Source organism: Rutilus rutilus, assembly GCF_951802725.1.
Source record: "Rutilus rutilus genome assembly, chromosome: 20".
Classification (NCBI taxonomy): Eukaryota; Metazoa; Chordata; class Actinopteri; order Cypriniformes; family Leuciscidae; genus Rutilus; species Rutilus rutilus.
The window spans coordinates 14218007-14230096 of record NC_140225.1 but is presented as its reverse complement, the minus strand read 5'-3'; the positions used below and the strand labels follow the sequence as shown (position 1 = coordinate 14230096).

The 12090-nt window shown below is 37.9% G+C and overlaps 1 protein-coding gene across 1 annotated transcript; it reads left to right on the top strand.

Moving 5' to 3' along the window:
- The first annotated feature begins 201 nt into the window (after positions 1 to 201).
- On the top strand, positions 202 to 11042 carry rel (v-rel avian reticuloendotheliosis viral oncogene homolog). The gene is made up of 10 exons (XM_084391093.1): positions 202 to 303; positions 1008 to 1043; positions 1875 to 2014; positions 2117 to 2265; positions 2999 to 3090; positions 6413 to 6553; positions 8137 to 8241; positions 8639 to 8854; positions 9324 to 9467; positions 9561 to 11042. The coding sequence occupies exons 1-10, from the start codon at positions 294 to 296 to the stop codon at positions 10340 to 10342; spliced, it is 1815 nt and encodes a 604-aa protein (XP_084247219.1). The 5' UTR covers positions 202 to 293; the 3' UTR covers positions 10343 to 11042.
- The last annotated feature ends 1048 nt before the right edge of the window (positions 11043 to 12090 follow it).

Sequence of the window (12090 nt, the reverse complement as noted above, 5' to 3'; positions counted from 1 at the left end):
CAGAGACGAGACAAAACAGGGAGTGTCAGAGCTCTGTCACAAAACCAAGAAATTAACTAGACCGAAGTGACAGAACCCTGACAAAAACAAAATCATTATTGTGTTGCAAACTATACAAATGTTAAACCGGCTTGCCATAGAGGGGGCGTGTGTGTTTATTCTGTGGGCGGGCATATTGTATATAGTGGGGAATTCCCAGTCAGTACTCTTCTGTGTTGAAGTGTTACTGTATATCTGTTCAGCACTTTAGAGCTCGGACGTAAGACAAGCGAAGTCAAGGGTGTTCGCATAATATGGATGGTGGTGAGTACCATTAAGTTAATCAAGTAACTATCTTTTTTATTTCCCCTTTCTTGCTCTTTGCGGTTTAATTAAATTATGCTACCAATCTATATCTGTGTGATAGTCAAATCGGAACAGTCGAGTTGTTCAGGTAAATTACAGATACTTAATCTGCTAACTCATAATTTTATTATATAGAATCCGTCTCAATAAAAATGACTGTTTTCTTCTGTTGTCTTGAGTTGGTAAATCTTCACAATGTTCTTCTGTTGTCTTGAGTTGGTAAATCTTCACAATGTAATTTGTAATCTTTACAATGTAACATGTTCCATGTTTTTTTTAATCAAAATTCTATTTAAGAAAACATACAGGCTTGTAGTTTTATATATTATAGGGAATGAAAAGCAGAGTTTTATTTGTGCAAGTGTACAATCACATAAAGCTCTTGCGAAAGAAGATTCGCATTACCTGAAAACTAAATTCTAAAGTTAAGTCTTCTAAACTTAAGATAAATCTCATGTAAACTAAACAAATCAAATGCGTTATCAGTACATGAATATATGAGGGACAAAGTAACACCAGGAAATAAAAAAATGGGGAACTTTTAAAAGCAGTTTCAGCTCTCTTAATCTCATTTGAACAGTTGTTAATTCTTACTCAATATAAAATGCATTGCTGATTTTCTATACTGATTTATGTTCTTCTATCCATGCTTTCTTGTATAGTGCATCCCCTCTCAATGCACAGGGATCCCAATCTAAGTAAGTAGCCTACATTATAAACATCTGTGCCAAGTGTGAAACACATTCTGTCGTTGCTAGTAACATGTTTAGATTTAAGTTTAGGGTGGACCATAAACTCTGACTAATCACTCATCAAATATGTTCAAACGTCACCCAGTTTCCCTTTGTAAAACCGATGTAATGTTCAGATGTCCTTACATTACTTCCTCTTTTGTGATAAAGATATGACTTCCTGTATGTGACAAATCTCATGAGCAGGCAGTAGTGAGTGACATCTGCTCCTACACTATATCATTGGATCCATTTCATCCATAATAACCATAGATTTGATATCTTCCCCAGCTTATTTTATTATATTTCACAGTGTAAGAATGCCTATGCGAATAGATCTGACCTATTTGTGTCGGTGTCAGAAGCAAGTGTGTTAAAAACAACCAAATCTATATTGCATGGCAAATCCAGCTGTGTGTGCAGGTGTCTGACCAAGTTATGATTAGTATATATGCTTATTGGCATAATGGCACCTGGATGAGCTCGTAAAGGGTCTGTGCTGACAGGTGCAGAGAGCGGGAAATTATTTACCAGCAGGTTGCGTTGTTTGTGGTCAGATTATGGTCAGGTTCTGTGAAAGACACAAGATGTTGCTTCTGCAGGTGTTTTGAGCCCATGTCATGTTCTTATGCATCTTCAATGCTGCCATTTTAATAAACAGTAGATATTTCTGCCTGACACAGAACTAATTTAAATTTTTAACATGCTTTTAGTCTGTAAAATCACTTTTGAATATTTAAATGAATGATATTCAGATCTCTGAGACTGACTGGTGTCATTTTGCTGGTTTCTGTGCAGTGGGAGAGCCCTGTGCTCAGATCTTCGAGCAGCCAAAACAGAGAGGCATGCGCTTCAGGTACAAATGTGAGGGTCGATCAGCGGGCAGCATACCGGGAGAAAGAAGCTCTGACAATAACAGAACCTACCCAAGCATTCAGGTACCTGTTTTTTAAAGGCTTACACTTCACTGTATAATTCAACTTAATTACTTACTAAGAGGTTTTATAAATTGTGTCTCTCTTCCTATCATTTTCTATTAGATACTAAATGTTAGCGGGAAAGGAAAAGTACGTGTTACGTTGGTAACCAAAAGCGAACCATACAAACCCCATCCCCATGACCTAGTGGGTAAGGACTGTAAGGATGGTTATTACGAGGCAGAGTTTGGACCTGAACGTAGGGTCATCGCGTAAGTTGATGCTTTTAATGTTAAAATGCCTAAATAATTTTGATGTCACTTAAAAAAAGAAGGTTAAAAACCTTTTGATTTAGTGCTGTCAAATCGATTAATCGTGATTAATCGCATCTAACATAAAAGTTTGTGTTTATACCCACATATATGTATGCATGTATATGTATGTGTGTATATGTATATACACACAGACATGCACACATACAGACACACACACATATATTATATAAAGACAAACTTTTATATCAGATGCAATTAATCGATTTAACAGCTCTAGATTTAATATTATCTGCATGCTTTGCTCTAATCTCATTTGGTCCTGTTACTATTTTCCTCTTAATGAAATGAAACATCTCTGTGTCCCACATCAAAGCCATTCCAATGTGCTTTCCGTATTACTCCAGCCCACACACTACCACAGTTCTCTTCCGAAGGGCTGTCCATTCTTCTTCTTTTTTTTTTTTTTCTTTTTTTTTTTAAAGAAGCATGTTGTTTCAGAGTAGGGAGCCATGCAGGGGATTCCCCCAGTATGAAAATGAGAGCCTTAGTGCTCCAGTCTGCCCTCAATTTTTAAATAGTATGTCAGTATGGTTAGTTCTAACCTCACTCTTCCTGTAAGCTTTAGTCTTTGGGATCAGAGTTCAAGATGGACAATACATTTAACTAAACAAATCTGGGCGCTCAAAAGCAGACTACACAGTTTAACAGATTGTTTATTGTTTTTCCCTAGTTTCCAGAACCTGGGCATCCAGTGTGTGCGGAGAAGAGAAGTGAGAGATGCCATAATGCAGAGGTTTGCACGAGGAATCAACCCCTTCAATGGTGAGATCCAACACCATGTTTTCTCTCCAGGCCCAAATAGAGTCTGCATATGCAGAAAATTCCGCAAATTTTCCCAGAATTGGGGGAAATTCATAAAAAATGCAGATTCCATCTGGGCCATCTAATCACCCTTTTTATGTTAAAAAGTCTTATCATTATTACTGACCCAGTTTCTTTGGCTTTTACTCTCGTTATGAGACGAACGGTGTTTAGGCGATGGTCAACAACATCACGCTGTTAAAAACGCAAATGCTCACACATTTCTCTCTTTCCTTCCTTCAATACTGTATGACACAGACTAGCATCTGACAATGCAGGTAGAGTAGAAAAAGAATCACTTCTCTTTATTTAGTGAAGATGTTGCAAAACTGGCTGCGGTATTGAGCGGCACATGATCAGGGGGAACTTATTCAGATAGGGAGGAATGTCAAGAGGAACTGTAAACTATACGTTTTTGTGAAACAGACAACTGTGGATTACTCTGCCTCGAGTATGCAAACAGCCAAATACTTCAGGAATTCCATGCAAACTATTGTGTGGGAGGAAATTATGACGGGGTCGACATATTTAAAGCAACTTCTCTAGGTAATTTTCTTTGGCAGCTTTTGTGGTCACTGAAACATTTGAATTAAAAGTGTTTAGTATCTATAAAAGATCCCCTTCAAGGGTTCAGAGCCCCCTAAACCAATGGAAGTACATAGTAGTTGACCTAAAGAGTAGCTGTTGGAAATGCTTCGGTGTTCACTTGACTTGGTTGATTTGATTGTACTTTGAAAGAATCAATATGTAGTTTAATTCCATGTGTACCCAAACAATATTTGAGAAATTCTGAAAGTGTTCGCAACAGGTCGTCACGTAGGGAATATCAGATTGTGACTTCGGATCTGTGTTTGCTTCCGCATGCATGTTCCGCTGTGCTCTCTGTGGTGACGGGCTGTTTGAGGCACTGCTCTCACTTCTGCTGTGATAACCAAATAAAGATCTCCTTCTTTGGCTGCATAACACTAACATTTCTCCGAAATTATGTTGATTAGTCATGGTGGCAGTCGTAGTGAGATTAGTTTTGATATTACTTTTGAAGTTTGGTCATGTGTTGAAGGGATGACCTGCTATAGTAATGACCTCATTTGCACTGACGTTATCCCACAATGATTTCAATGATGACGCATATGCATATGCAGTATATATTGTCGTTCATTTCTATTGAGTAGGTAATAGGCTGTTTTTGCGGCGAGGTATTCATTTTGCGATTGGGGCTGTCACGAACATGAAAGTGTAGCTGATGATGAATTGTCATACCAGTAATTGAGATTAATTATGTTATTGTTTCATTTTCTGCTTAATACTCATACACTGAAAAAGCATTTGGTGAATGGTTTAATTTGAAACAGTTTTCACTCAGAAGTTGCTAGTAAATTTCACAAACAATCACAAAGAAACTGCAAGTAACACATTGAATTTAACTGTGAAATTTTGAAGTAGAAAGACTGAAATAGTATTTTCTTGTAAAACATACTCCAATAATCTGGTTTGTTTACAACTTTGAAAATGTAACAAGAAATCATTTATTCACATTGGACTTGAAGTCATTTTTTAAAATATAATATTTCCTTATAGGCTTAAATGACTTTAGATATGATATAAATATTTCTCCTTCCATTTATACTTTACCATTTTTATTCAGACAATATAATATAATGTTAAATAACATAATATAATATTCATATGCCAATGTTGGTCCAAACTGTAACATCCAAAAATATTTGCCATTGAATCCAGAGCGCTACATGTTCACGTTAAAAACCTTATTTATTCTGTCGTTTGGTCTGAGCATTTGAACATTTTGACGTTTGCTTACAATTCCCTTACTTGGTTGGTAATATGTTGGACTAGAATACAAAGATCACACTAATTCACAATTAGTTAAATTAGTAAGCATTTGTGTCACGTTGCGAGAAAAAGAAAAAGTGAGGTTGCCCATAGCAGATTTTGCCATGATGGTTACTGAGTGGGCTGCTCAATATGGTGTTAGGTGTCACAGACGGTGGGCACAGGTTGTGAGAGATGAGTGTCAGGCTTGGGAATGGTGGTATACCCACAGAACGGAGAATCTTCACCTCCCTGCCCCCATTTCTCTTTCTCCAGCTCTCACCCTCTGCTTCACCTTCCACCAGCCCACGCTAACCTAAATCATCCCCCACCTGCAACTGCTGTCCACTCGTTCCTCTTGCTCTCTGTCTCCACTGAACGCAGAACCAGAGGCGCACATATACGCAAATAAACATGACCACACCACTGCTCGCAGTCGCCTTTCTCACACTCCACCTCTCGCTATCTTCCGCACCCACTCATCTCCTCCCACTTTATCTCTGTTCCTTCGCTATACATCTGGTCTGTTTTACATCTGGCTGCTGTGCTCCTCACATGCTAGGCTTCCATCTCCATCTTTCTTTCCCACTTCTGGGCCTGTGGTGTGGATGAAGGTGTCTCTTCACGTCAGGGGGTCGTCCCCCTCACTACAGAGTCGTCACCGATACTCTGTCGTTCGAGCCTTTTCTAACCCGCTGCGATGTTTCCACCTGCTGTGACCTCAGAAGCTCGTCACGGCCGTGGGCGGGATAGCCGCGGGGTGAAAAGAGACAGACTCCTGAGAGTGAAGAGTGGGTGGAGAGTGGAGATGCACACAGAGAAATGTCTACACATGCACACGCGTGGGTGGTTGTGTGTGTGCTTATAGGGTGATGTGTCAGTGGCATTTCTGGTGGTGATGCTGCTGTGTAGAATATGCAAGAGCACTATGCCGCTTGCTTTTCCGTTTACACTTTATATTAAGAAGCTTTGCGGGTGGTCCGAAGTGAACAACTAAATATAGAGGCTCTCGCAAGAGCGAGAACATAAATAAATCAACTTTGCTATGTTCAAATAATATATCATGCTTATTTATCAAAATCTGTGTTTTGTCTCTCCTGGTGCATGGATTATTATACATTTGTATGTATTTTGCACAAATTACTACAAAATACTGTAAAAATGATAACACTAATATATTATTATATTAACAATATTATTATATTGAGGCTTCATTATCACGGGAAAAAGAAATTCTAAAAACATCATAAGTGTGTCAGCTAGTTTCAAACTAACTGACCTGGTTTTCATTCTCGTGCCGTTTTCTTCTCCCTCTTCCCCTCCTTTACCTCATTCACATGACTCTCTGAATATCTCCTGTTCAGTTTTGACACAAATTACACCTATGATTAATGTGTTGATTTGTTTGTTTTGCACACTCTGCAATTGTTGAACGTTGGTTTTGTGTCCACAGTTTCCCGGGAACAGCTGCTACAGACTGAGGAGTATGATCTGAACGTGGTGCGTCTGTGCTTCCAAATTTACCTGCAAGATGAGACCGGGATGTACAACACCATGCTGCCTCCCATCGTCTCCAACCCCATCTATGACAACAGTGAGTTGGCACAAATAAGAATCACACAGCACTGAATGTGAAGTGTGTCATTTTTGCATGGCAACAAACTTGGAAACTGTTTGTTTGACAACATAACTTTGACTCAGCCAGTGATGTGAAATTGGGGCGGGGAAACCTGTTTTTGTTCAGTGGAAGACCTGGGTTGTGTTTGTTGCCATTTCCACTAAACGCATAGAATTACACTTCACTATATGAGGAAGTTGATCTGAAATATTGATGTTGATTTCATTAACAATGTTGGATTGAGAAGAAGGAGGTTTTTGTTTTCTTATGATCTTCATATTTATTTCTTTTCATTATAATTTTATATAATATTTTATTATTTATTTACAAAAAATTTTTTTTAAATGATGTGGCAAAAAACAACTTTGTTAGCAAAGGTGTATGAGAAAAGCTATTTCATTTTAATATGTTATGTATATATTTAGTTTTTAGTTTGTTGATTTAAATAAATAAATAAAAAGATTACAGTATTTTATTTTTTTTACTGTAATAAAATAATGATAGTATTTTTTTGTAATTAAAATTTCACTCCACTCCAAGCTAAATGTGACATTTATTATAAGCTAAAAGGTTTTTGTGGAGTTTAAAGTATGAAAGTTGTTAAATTATTGTTCTATATCATGTTCTATAATTCATCTAAATTCATTATAATTCAAAAACAAATGGGTCTATTTTAAAGCTTTGGATATTAATAATTACATTTTGTACAGAGAAAACAAAAAAACCTTTGCATTTAATATGGGTATTGGTTTTCAGTATCTGCTATATTAGCTACAGTATATTTTAGATTTAAAAGAAAGTGGTTTGGCGGAATAGTTTTGTGTCAGTTTTGACTTGTTTGACATGATGCAAGTTACTACTGTCACAGAGCATGAAGATATAGCTGTAGCAATGCATTGCTCAGGTGACAGAGAGCTGTCAGTGGCCACATCCCTCACTGCAGGAAGTGAGCACGGTCCATTTTAACACTTCCTCACGTGATGGTTGTGTACAGGGCGAGCAAAACAGCAGTGCTTGCAGAGTGTTTCATGCGGTTGTGCGATTCTAAATAAGTCAGAGCGGATAAACGAAGCTCATGCCATGACTTGGTTAATGGGTTAAAACTCTTTCATCTGCTTGTAAAGGCTGATTCTCAAGTCGTTCATGTTGTTCTCACGACAATGCAGTCAAGTAGACTTATTTTTAGAAAAGCGAGCTTGAAAACATGTAGATGTTTCAAAAAAGCATTTTTATGTATGTTTGACCTGAAATATTTGATATATTTGCAGCCAGTGTTAATAAGGTTAGCTGTTAAATCTAACCATAAATATGAATTCAGCCACAGAAAAGAGGAAGTAATAAACAACCTCGCCCTCACTGTCTAAATCATGACAGGTTTGACTGCTTTTTTTAGCCTCTGCACATGTTTGCAAGTGTGGCTGTGCCTGCAGATACTCAGATAAAGTCAAAATATATGAGAGATCGTTTCCTATTGCTAATAGCGGTGCGTGTCTGTGTTTCAAGATTGTTAAGCTTGGTTTTCGAATCTTCATTCTCAGTGCCTCGTTCTTTTTTTTCAGGGGCCCCGAACACGGCCGAACTGCGAATCTGCCGGGTCAACAAGAACAGTGGCAGTGTGAAGGGAGGCGATGAGATTTTCCTCCTCTGCGATAAAGTGCAGAAAGGTACAGGACTGTTTTAAATCTTTAGAACACTTCAAGGTGCTTTAAGCAATTTCAGCTAACACACGTCCTCTCCAAAACTTCACCCCTAAAGATATGTCAGCAAACCAAAACAGTCTGTTACAGAGATAGGGAGATATGTGGATATTTACATTTTATGCATGATATTCTCTTTTAAAATGGCTTACAGCACCTTTATTAAAGAAAATGAAAAGCTTAAGTGGAGATCTGAAATTGATTTAGGTATTTATTAAGTCATTCATTCAAACAGTCTCATATGTCCTTTTCTCTTCATCATCCTTTTATTTATTTGATTGAAAATCATCTTTCCATTTCCAGTTATTTTATGCCATTCTTTCGTTTAACCCATTTCTCACACCATAACATCACCTTATTCTAGATGACATTGAGGTGAGGTTCTTCACTCAGACCTGGGAGGCCAAAGGCGCTTTCTCTCAGGCAGACGTACACCGGCAAGTGGCCATAGTGTTCAAGACACCCGCCTACTGTGACACCACCATCACATCCCCGGTCACAGTGCGCATGCAGCTGCGTCGTCCCACAGACCAGGAGGTCAGCGAGCCCATGGAGTTCAGATTCCTGCCCGACGACAAAGGTAAAAACATCAGCCTACAGTTTCGTGATTTTGGCCCATGTCTTCTTTGTTGTTACAAGTGGGTCAATGACAAATAGGAGTATCTGATAAAGAGATGGGAAAATATTTTTAAATGCTGGTTTAAAACACACACATTTCCTAGAAATGTACTTTTTCTGTTCATGTAGGTTTCATTTTGAAAAACTTTACTCCATTTTCAAGAAAGGTTTAAATCTTGTGGTAGTAAAAAAATATTTGAGTGTATTCCTTATTTTCAAAAATGTTTTAAAAAAGATTTTTAATGAAATATCTATTTAACAAATATCAAATTATGAATTAAAAAATATATCTCAAATGTTTGGACAGTTGCCCCACATGACATTTTACAACCTGAAGTAACCTTGCCTTGAATTCTGTTGATTGCATCACATGATTTTGTTGGGTCGATTTGGCAGACAAAAAATGAGCATACTTCTTCTTTTTTTTTCAGATCCATATGGCTGTCAGGAGAAGAAACGTAAAATTGAAAGCCAGATGAAATCCTTCCCTAGCTTCTCTCAAGGAGCCATGAGCTTCATGAACAGACCGAAAGCTGTGCCTTCAGCCAACCTAATAAATCCGAGAATCAAAACCGGTAAGATGCATGTCACTTTCCATGTAGCCCATACTAAATAATACATGAACATTTTTTAATCAATATTTAACACAACATACTCTATTTTTACAGAGCCACTAAATTATTATCGTCCTTCCAACCATGGGGTGGTGCGCCCAAATCAGCCAGCCTATTTTAACAAAGCCCATTCGTCCTGCACCATGATGCCACCCCTATCGGAAAACCCAACCCCAACCCCAGGAACGCTCAGTCAAGCATGGCCCAGTCAACTCAACAGCAACGGAGCTAGTAATGGGGTGGGCCTACAGCAGGTCAACCCAAGTCCCAGCATGCCCACCACAGGGGAAAGTGGAAACAGCCTCCCTCTACTGACCTCTTTCGATCTGGAGATTCTTCAACCCAATGGCCCAACCAGCAGCCAGCCTCGACAGGACCAACCAAACCAGCAGGTCCAGCAATCCCAGCAGCCATCTCAAAGACTAGGACTGGACGGAGCCCATACTTGGTATAACTATGTCTCCCAACAGCCTCAAAGCACACAGAATGGAGTAACAGGCACCAGTGGGGCACCGGGAACGGGGTACCCGTATCCAAGCAGCATAGATGAAGAGTTCTTTCAAAACCTCATGGTCAACCACCACTTGAAACAGGAAACTCAAGGGCAGAGCAACATGGCTGTGCTTGGGCCCGCCTGCACCCCGTCTTCAGACTGTGGGCAGTCCTTCACCGCCCTCCTGAACTGCCCCAACCCCAGTGGAAGTACTCCGGAGACCATGAGACAGATGGAGGCCAGTGGGCCCAATCAGATGGTCTCGCAGATACCGTATCCTTCCAGCAGCATGGGGCAGGAGAGCCATCTTGAATCTTTTGCCTGGCAGTACTTCCAAGAATAGCTTTGAATTCCATAAGTGTTCGACATGTTCATGATTTTGTTTTTTAAACAAAGGCTCTGATTCATGTTCACTGAATGTATTTTTCTGAAGATCAGAAGAGTTCGTTGTCCTTGAAATACTGTAAGATGCTTCTGCCAATTTGGTAAAGCAGTGAGATTTGATGAAACATTTATGTATAACAGTCTGATGGTCATATTGGAAAAGTTTGGGACCGTTTGTCCACAAACGCTTAAGTATGGCAGGGTAATTGTGTTCCTTACCGTGGGAACTAGCAGGGATTTGTCCCTGGGTAATGGCTATGTCATTTTAAACATGCTTCTTATCCAAGGTTCTCAAATAGTTAAAGCAAGGTCTTTTATTGATAACTCGAAAGTGATATTATAGGTTTAGAAAACTACTACCAATGTCTCGTTATGTTTTTACTTTATTCATGACACACTTGTGCTAATTGTGAAATTTGCTTTTACATCACATTTTCTGTGAGTGAATTTTTGTATTTTTATAAAATGAAAGTTTATACTACTGAACATGTGATTTTGTTTATGTATTTGCTACATTCTGAGCTGAATTGTGGCTACATTACTGTTAAGTGGAGCAGACGCATGTTTGTTTTCATTCATACTAGCCATTTGATTGCATCATATGTTTCTGTTTCCAAAGTTCAGGTAAATAAAATAATAAACTCTCTAATTTGGGTCTATATATTTGTTTTATTAGATGGGCCTTTAGATACGAATATTTACAGTCCAGCTTTCGTATTTCTCAATCTGAATTCTGAATCTTTTTAAACAAAGAGCTCTGTGACATGCAGTGGTGATGCAACTGACATAAGTTCCTAACAATGAGAATATGAAAACCAATAAAGCAGTCATTGTGTCATTCAAGAGGTTTCAACTCCCAACAGGGCTATATATAGTATATATATTATCTGCCAATACATCGTTTATCGGCTTTCAAATAAAAAGAATAATTGGTTATCAGCCAAAATTTTCACATCGGTGCATCCCTAATAGAAACACGTTATGTTGATGAGTTACTCAATTGATTTTGCAACTTGGGAATTTTTGACTTTTTTCCACAATTTGGAAATATACTCTTACTTTTTGTTTCTCTTTTATGTCATTTCAGTAGTGTAAGGATTACAAAATAATGATGATGGTTTTTATATTTTGCATATATAGCCTACAGGTATATTGGCATTGCATACAGGGCATGATTTGTAACCATAACCCGAACAACATCAGTAAAACAATAAGAATTACTTAAGTGATAATAAATTAGAAATGAGCTACAGGGGTAAAATTCAAAAATGACCACCACCGTACCACCTGACTTCCATTCAAACGTATTTGTTTCTGAAAGAAGTGTCTTATGATCAAAAACAGAGTAAAATCAGTCATACTGACAAATATATTTACTACTTAAAATAACTGTTTTATATTTTAAATTTACTTTAAAATGTAATTTATTCCTGTTATGGCGAGTTGAATTTTCAGCATCATTACTCAGTCTTCAGTGTCATCCTTCAGAAATCATTCTAATATGCTAATCTTATCAACATATATCAATGTTGAAAACAGTTGCGCTGTTTAATATTTTGGTGAAACCCGAGAAGAGTAAGTAAAATTTAGGTAATAAAGTAACATCTGTTTTATAATTTGATTTAATTTGGAATTAACGTAAAATTAATAAGCAGGTTCTTTTGTATTTTATATATAACATCCACACATGCGAAATAAACTTAAATG